The sequence below is a fragment of the Palaemon carinicauda genome, chromosome 27 (genome assembly GCF_036898095.1).
Source record: "Palaemon carinicauda isolate YSFRI2023 chromosome 27, ASM3689809v2, whole genome shotgun sequence".
Lineage (NCBI taxonomy): Eukaryota > Metazoa > Arthropoda > Malacostraca > Decapoda > Palaemonidae > Palaemon > Palaemon carinicauda.
Genome location: NC_090751.1, coordinates 16518525 through 16527679, shown reverse-complemented (window position 1 = coordinate 16527679; position 9155 = coordinate 16518525). Strand labels below are relative to the sequence as shown.

Below are 9155 nucleotides of genomic sequence, written 5' to 3'. Positions count from 1 at the left end.
CCCCTGAAACTGGCTGCCAGGTCTTCCACATCTGCCAAATCAGACCTAATGAAGTTCGCCAGCAGGACTCCTTCCTTTGCCCCAACGGTACCATCTTCAATCAACAGTACCTTATCTGTGACTGGTGGTTCAACTTTGACTGCGCTAATGCTAAATCCTACTACTCGGTCAACGAACTCCTTGGAGTCAATCCTGATATCACATATGGCTATTTCCTCAGCAATGGAAATGGTCCTGTAAATGACAACGGTTACAGTTCCACCGGAAATGGCGCTACAAACACCAATAGAAACGGTGCTACAAACGGTAATGGAAATGGTGCAACAAACAGTAATGGATATAGTACAGGAAATGGCAATGAAGCTACATCAAACGGAAATGGATATGGTGTTACAGCAGGTAACGGAAATGATGCAACCAATGGCAGTGAATCTGAATTCACATCAAACGGTAATGGATATGGTGCAACAAACGGCAATGAAAATAGATTCAGATCAAATGGTAATGGATATGGTGCTACAGCAGGTAACGGAAATGATGCAACAAACGGCAATGAATCTGGATTCACATCAAACGGTAATGGATATGGTGCAACAAACGGCAATGGAAATAGATTCAGATCAAATGGTAATGGATATGGTGCTACAGCAGGTAACGGAAATGACGCAACAAACGGCAATAAATCTGGAGTCACATCAAACGGTAATGGATATGGTGCAACAAACGGCAATGGAAATAGATTCAGATCAAATGGTAATGGATATGGTGTTACAGCAGGTAACGGAAATGACGCAACAAACGGCAATAAATCTGGAGTCACATCAAACGGTAATGGATATGGTGCAACAAACGGCAATGAAAATAGATTCAGATCAAATGGTAATGGATATGGTGCTACAGCAGGTAACGGAAATGACGCAACAAACGGCAATGAATCTGGATTCACATCAAACGGTAATGGATATGGTGCAACAAACAGTAATGAAAAAAGATTCAGATCAAACGGTAATGGATATGGTGCAACAAACGGCAATGAAAAAAGATTCAGATCAAACGGTAATGGATATGGTGCTACAGCAGGTAACGGAAATGACGCAACAAACGGCAATGAATCTGGATTCACATCAAATAAATCTTAATGGGATTACCCATGGAAATGAAAATAGCTATAATGACTACAGCAGAGGTGCTGGAAATGGCAATGGTGCTCTTCTAGTTCCTTCAGATTCTTATGCCATTGCCACCTAAATATGGCTATCGACATTCTTTTAAAAAACAAAACAATGCCTCCAGGACCTTCAATATTCTTTCACCCTTAAATAAAACGGCTCTCCTCCTCATTCTAACTAATAAAGCTTTTCTAAATACACAAATAACGACCGTATACGCAAAGCAAACGTTAAAATGTTAGCCTTCAATCCTAAACGAAATTAGTTCTTTCCCCTCATAACTGACACTTAGATCTAATCTTTTCTTTACTTATACACACCAGATACTATTCATTAATCACTTTCAGGGGTACTGCATGGTGAAATCTTGTTCCAGTGTCTTATCTTCACTGACTTGACAAGAACGAACCAAACATCGACCCTGAATTATGTTACGAATTCTGCCATATCATCGTCGAACTTTGTCGCAAAGATACTGGCAAACTAACAATCTCCGTATATTTTTGTAATAAAGAATACTGCATATAATTGTTGTGTTACTCTACTAGCCTTTCACTAGATGTACAGTAAAAAATGCGATACTAACCTGTTTACTGTCATGATCTACAGAGCTAAAAGAACTACATATCTTAGTTTCATTACAAGAAATTTTCCATGGATGGAAAAATCCTCCGTATTAAATATTTGAAACAGAAGTGGTTATAATTATGATGAAGTGTTTTATGAAATTTAAAGGGTATATAAACAAGAGATAAAACGGTAAACTGGTTAGATTAATAGAACAGAATCTTCTATCTAACAAGACAATTTATAAAATATCTACAATACAGCACTAAAGCTACCTGGCGCACAGTGAACGTTATTCAAGGTGAAACTCACTTGTCTCACCCATACACTTGACCTAATGAACAATGAGGTCTACCTTTTGTACCCCTTAACCAAACAAAAATATTTGATTTCTGATGAAATAACGATTGCAAATTCCTGTATTTCTCTGTTGTTGCCCTAACAAGTAATAGCTTTAATTAATAGTTTTATTATGTTTTGGTATATTCGTTCAATCCCTCCTCAAGAAAACACTTTTCTAGAAATGTTTACTAAAACTTCATTTCAACACTATAAAATCATCTTTCCATCATGCTTATTAATATCTATCTTGGATACAATGAACCACTTGCAGTGTCCATCTTTCCATCTCCTCCGCAATGTACAAAAAGATAAGTCTCCCTATCGGTATGACTTGCTGCAAGACTAAATTAGTTCGTCTTTACAATTAGCTACAAAGAAGTTTTTCCCATAATAACTCCGATGCTGAAGAGCACTGCACTTGCTTCTCCTCTATAACAATACTTTGTTTATATATCTTTTCATTAAAAACAATACAGTAGAAATTACTACAAAAGTGAAAACTTACAGCTACCAAAAATATAGTAACTTTACCACAGATTCAAGACCAAACTCAAGTAATTTATATGATTGTTAGAAAGTTGTAATCTTTTTTTTATGAGTGTAACCAAATGGCTCAAAAGGAGTACTATAAGTTGTGTGGTACAATTAAGTGATAATAATATCAAGTTCCTCATTGTAGTCCATTCCAATGCGCATCTAACTTGATTAAGCCTTTGTATACGGTATTTTGTAAACATCTTTCTAAAAACTTATAATGTGCTGTCTGTTTACTGGCCAAATTTATAAAACACAAATTACCTACATGAAAAACATTCCTTAATAAGGTAAAGAATAAAAAAAAAAAAACTGCATGAGAAGCTTCAATAAAACAACGGATATGAAAATCTTATAATACATAATCATGATAAAGATGAGTATAACTATCATGGTAATATATATATATAAAAAAAACAGTACTGCCATGCTTAGGCTTCTTTAACCTCGTGCATTATACTAAGAACGTAACTTCCGTATGAAAGTAAATCCACAACACATTCCTAACATAATGACCAAAATAATGAAGCCAGGTGAGATCAATAACGCGCTCCTTAGTCACCCCGTAGAAAAATATAGATGTATACAACACACCAACATAAATTATAAAAATATACAAAGATATAGATATTAGAGAAGAATTGGTATTTTTCATCTGAATATTTGATATATAAGTGACCATTTGATCAGCGTTGTTAAGCAAGCATCACTAGGTCACCACCTATACCACACGCTGTAAGCACAATAAGTACAATAGTCTTCGCTAGTACTCGGCAATAAATAAACAAACAAGTAAATAAATAAATATATAAATATATATGTGTATGTATGTGTATATATATACATATATACATACATACAGTACATATATATATATATATATATATATATATATATATATATATATATATATATATATATATATATATATATCCTTTCTGAGTGAGGTTACCATAACGTGGTTAAAGGGTTTGGGTATTGTCATGATCAGCAACGCTATACTAGATATGTTCACCCATACTACGTGAGGGACCATACAAAAATCTCCAACCGTTAACAATTAGCACTGGTCAGCGTGGTGATAAAAACTGGCCAAACCCCAGGCATGAATTAACATGTCTAAGGCCATTGTCCTGCAGAGGACTAGATACGGCTGTATTTATTATTTTGTATGCATGTACAGTATGTATGTATGTATGTATGTATGTATGTATGTGTGTATATATATATATATATATATATATATATATATATATATATATATATATATATATGTGTGTGTGTGTGTGTGTGTGTGTGTATGTTTGTATGAATGGTTCAATGATCAACTAAGTGATTGGCGAGCCATTGACGATCAGCGCTCTGAGCTCTGAGAGGAAGTTTGGAGTGCTGATGATCGGGAACTGAATGGTTAGAGAAGGGTTCGAGGATTGGAGTGTTGAGCTGATGATCGGTGAACGGCATACTAGTGATCGGCCATCAGAGCACTAGCGATTGGCGAGCTAACGATTGGTGAGCTAGCAATAGCTGACTACCAGGGACCAGCGATCAGCGACCTAGAGACCACCAAGCTGACGATTGACTATTGCTGAGCTGAGGATCAGCGATCGGCGACTCTGGTACTCGATGATTGGAGAAAGACGAGATAGCAATCGGCGATCTGCGAGTAAGTGATCATCAGGCAACCGGTGATCGCCGTGCTAATAATCGGTGATTGGAGCGTTGGCAAGCAGTGACTCATGAGCTAATGACCATCCAACGCTGAGCTAGGAATCGGCGAGACTGGGTTTCAACGATCGGAGAAAGATGAGCTAGCAACTGGCGATTGGCAATCTAACGATCGGTAAGCTAGCGATCAACAATTGGTGATCTAGGGATCAGCAGGTTGACAATTATCCCTCGGAGGAAGACGAGCTAGAAATCGGCAATCTAGTGATCAGTGATCGGCGAGCCGTTCAGAGGCTGGCGAGCTAATGATCGGTGATCGCTGAGCTAACGATCAGTGAGACTGGAGCTAACTGAAAGATGAGCTGCAGTAGCTGGTCGGCAAACAGCCGAATGATGATCTGGAGACAGGATGAGCCCTGGAAGGGCAAACATCCTCAGGATAGGCTCGCGAATGAGATTTCCATGGTGCGTCATGAACCAGAGTTCATTGAGGAGTAGACGAACGGTGAAATAACGATCGGCAATTACCGCGCTGGCAACAGACAGTGTGCTGACGATCAGCGAGCTGGCAATTGGTGTGCTGGCAACTGGTGAGCTGCCAATTGGTGAAATGGAAATTGGCGCGCTGGCGATCGTCGTGCTAGCAATCTGCAAGTTGACAATTGCTAATGGCACGCTGGTGAACAGCAATCAGCGAGACTAGAGAAAGATGAGCTGCAAAAGTCGGAATAGCCGGTCAACGGACAGCAGAACGAGAATGTGTAGAGAGGATGTGCCATTTGGAAGGGCAAGCATCCCAGGAAAGGCTCGCGAACGAGACCTCGATAGGGTGTCACGAACCAGGGTTCGTTGACAAACGAAAGGATGCATCCTAGATGGAGGAACATCCTCCGAAGGGGATCGCGTGTGTTCCTAAGGCATGGAATCCAGAGCCAAAGTCCGTGGGTGGACTAGCAGCAGTGTCGTTGGCAGATGGCCCAGGGGAGAAGTCTACGATGGTGCCCTCTGGAGGCCGGTGAAGGACAAGAGGCTCCTCTGCGGAAGAAAACTGTGTTGAAGCTGAAGAGCCAAAGAGGCGTCTCTTCACTAGAGGTGAAGGCGCACTTCTAAGGCAAAGTGAAGACGCCCTCTGGGGGACGGTGGATCAGCAAGCTCATCTTCAACAGCAGCAATCCCCCGAAGAGACTTTGCTCTACCTCCGAAGGAAAAGGTGACTTGGCAAGTGGGGGAGTGTAGTCTAGGCGAAAAAACAACAACAGCAGTTGGTGTCGATGTGAAGTGATGAGGATGATGAAGGGAAGTTCTTCCTCGGAAGGGAGAACAACCCAACACCTGGGGAGGGAAACTCTCCCTCGGAAGGAATGTAGTCCAACCCCTGAAGGCGGACCTCCGGGCAGCGCTCTATGGTTCCCATCAACAAGCCTTGTTCAAGTTGAAGATCTGCAATAAGCGCTGCCTGAGGAAACGTAGCCGGAGCTACTTCCTCGAAGATGGAGTGCTGATCAGGAGCTGCCACAGGCGTAGAAGGACAGGAAAGTGACGGCACAGTGATAGCAGATTCCCCAGGCACAAATGGCAGTGCTCTACTTCGTCAGCTCCCTTGGTCGAACGAAGAAGAATGGCATCTCCAACTGAGGAAAAATAGAATAAATTATGTAACAAAAAACTCCCTCGGGTAGAGCACCTAGTCCGCTGACGAGAAAGGTGTCTACTGAGAGAACAGACACAAACAAAGGACTGTGCACTCCCTTCCCCGGCCGACATCGACAGGAGAAGGAGAGCGGCAGGGTAAAGGCTGTAATAAAACAAGAATCACAATTATTTAATTCAGCTAAAAATAACAAATTTGGAAATAATTTGTATTTTTCCTAACATACAAACTTGAAGCTATTTATTAGGGTATTACTCTTGGCAACGCTGAAAACCAGCCAAAACAATTTTAGTGAGGGATAATTACCACATCCGCTAGTTAGCGGGAGGGGGTTGGGGTAGACTCGCTATCCCGCTCACTCATACCTGTCGGTTGAGTAACCTCTTTTGCTTTCTGGCAGGACTTCTAGGGGGACAGGGTGGCAGGCCAATTTGTATAAATAGCTTCATGTTTGTATGTTAGGAAAAATACAAATTATTTCCAAATTTGTTATTTGTTCTGACAAAGATACAAACCTTCGCTATTTATTAGGGTGACTTACTCTTAGGAGGGAGGAATTCCTTACCAACTGGCCTTGGTCATGACCCGAGGTCCTCTCTATTTCGATCTGTGATCGATAGTAGAGGGAACCCTACCCTCGCTAAAATCAAAGTAGTTACAAGGTAACTCACTGATAACGGCCTGCAGAAGCTTGTGTGAGAGACTCGTGGCTTGTCTTCACGTAGGAACTCGAAGATTCTAAGACATATCCAATACCCTCCCTCAAGAGGTATTGGTGACACAGCAAAGTATTCATCCATACCCAGGATGCACAAGGGAAATGATTCTTACCTGCAGAGGGGTGAGGTCAGCTATGCTTCGGTCTTGCGGAGCTATTTCCCCAGTGGGGGAGAAGGAGAAAGAAAGAAGTGAGCCAGACATTCATTTCATTCACCCTAGACTAACCCAGGTAACCTCAGCCCTCAACCCTCTGCTACTTCTCCATCCAGGAGCCTGAGGCATTAGATCACTTGTTGTGCGGCCACCACAAGACCAATGGAGAAGGTTTCCATGCTCCTGTGGGTTACGTCTTTCAGGTAGTGGGCTGTGAAGGTTGTCTGACACTTCCACACACCCGCTTGCAATACCTGTGCCACAGAAAAAATTTTCTTGAACGCCAGAGACGTTGCAATGCCTCTGACATCATGAGCTCTGGGTCGGTTGGACAGAGGAGAATCTGGATATAGAGCGTATTCGATTACTTAACTTATCCAGGAGGAAATAGTATTCCTCGTGACCCACCTCTTAACCTTCCCCGTGCTGACAAAAAGTGCTTGTACACGGAGGCGAGCTTTTGCTGTTCTTTTTAAGTAACACCTCACTGGACATAGTAACAGTTGGTCTGGATCTTCGGTTACAGAACGAAGACTCTATCCAAAATTGGCCGAACCTGGAGTCCAGCACACCCGGATTTTGAGTCTTAGCTACAAACTCAGGGACGAAGTTGAGGATTACTTCCCCCCATCTCCTAGAGTGGGAGACATCAGCAGATAGACCATGAAGTTCGCTGACTCTCTTGGCCGAAGCCAGAGCGAGCAGGAACACTGTCTTCCATGTGAGGTAGCAATCTGAGGCCTGACGTAGTGGTTCATAGGGCAAGCCCTTCAGAGACCTGAGGACCCAAACCACGTTCCAAGGGGGAGGTCTTAGCTCTGCCTGGGGGCAAGTAAGCTCGTAACTGCATATGAGCAAAGAAAGTTCCAACGAGGAGGAAATATCAACTCCTTTCAGTCTAAAAGCGAGACTCAAGGCTGAGCGTTAGTTTTTGACTGCCGAGACCGAGAGAAGCTTTTCTTCCCGAAGGTATACAAGAAACTCCGCTATGGTTGGAACAGAGGCATTGAGGAGAGAGATACCCCTTCCACGACACCAACCACAGAAAACTGACCACTTCGCCTGGTAGACTGAATCTGGGGATCTCCTGAGGTGTCCAGCCATTCTTTTCGCAACCGGTTGCGAAAAGCCTCTCTGTGTGAAGAGGTGCTGGATAGTCTCCAGGCATGAAGTCGAAGCGAGGCTACGGCTCTGTGAAAGATGTTGGCATGTGGTTGTTTGAGGAGGTTGTGTTGTGGAGGAAGCTCTCTCGGGATCTCCGTGAGGAGATGCAGAAGGTCCGGGAGCCATTCTGCGTGATGCCATAGCGGAGCTATGAGGGTCATTTGCAAATTGTTGCTTGCTCGTACCTAACTGAGGACTTTTCTCATCAGACAGAACGGGGGAAACGCGTAAGCGTCCAGGTTTATCCACCGTTGTTGAAAACCATCTTGCCAAAGAGCTTGGGGATCCGGGACTGGGGAGCAGTACAACGGGAGCCTGAAATTTAGGGCCATTGAGAACAGATCCACGGTCGGGGAACCCCACAAAGTCAGGACTTTGTTGGCTATCAGAGGATTCAAAGACCACTCGGTGCCAACTATCTGAGTCGCTCTCCTCAGCTTGTCTGCTAGCACATTCCGCTTGCCCGGAATGAAGCAAGCTGATAGAGTCACCGAGTTGTCTTCTGCCCATCTGAGTATCTCTACTGCAAGATGGCACAGCTGCTGCGAAAAAGTACCGCCCTGTTTGCTTAGATAAGCTACTACCGTGGTGGTGTCGCTCATCAATACCACGGAGTGCCACGCCAGGACCTGGTGGAACTCTTTGAGGGCCAGAAAGGCTGCCCTCATCTCTAAGAGATCCATGTGGTGGTACCTTTCTGATTCGGACCATTGGCTGGAGATGTAATGGTGCAGCACATGAGCCCCCCCCCCCCTTCTTTTGATGCGTCTGAAAACCATCAATTCCGGGGGAGAGATGAGAAGATCGACCCTTTTGCAGAGGTTCGGCTCCGCCAGCCACCACCTGAGGTCCAACTGTTCTTCTAGCCCTATGCGGACTAGGTGATCCCGGGAATCGGAGTGCTGTTTCCACTGAGATTTTAGTCGCCACTGGAGGGATCTCATCCTGAGGCGACTGTTGGGGACCACTCGGGTCAGGGAAGAAAGGTGATCAAGAAGGCGAAGCCAATCCTGCGCCGGGAGCTCTTCCCGACTGAGGAAGACCTGTGCTATCTCCCTCAGTCTCTGGATCCTTTCGTCTGATGGAAACGGTTTGTGCCTTAGGGTGTCTAATCGCATACCTAGGTATACCAGTTCTTGAGAGGGGAGCAGTTAAGACTTTTTGAGGTTCACCACGATCCCAAGATC

At 43.6% G+C, this 9155-nt stretch overlaps 1 protein-coding gene across 1 annotated transcript in view; it reads left to right on the top strand.

Moving 5' to 3' along the window:
- Nucleotides 1-1246, top strand: part of LOC137621108 (uncharacterized transmembrane protein DDB_G0289901-like) — a 5449-nt gene extending 4203 nt beyond the window's left edge. Inside the window, exon 2 of the mRNA XM_068351539.1 lies at nucleotides 1-1246. This exon is cut by the window's left edge and continues 969 nt beyond it. Within this exon, the coding sequence (XP_068207640.1) occupies nucleotides 1-1139 (1139 nt within the window). The 3' untranslated portion in view covers nucleotides 1140-1246.
- The last annotated feature ends 7909 nt before the right edge of the window (nucleotides 1247-9155 follow it).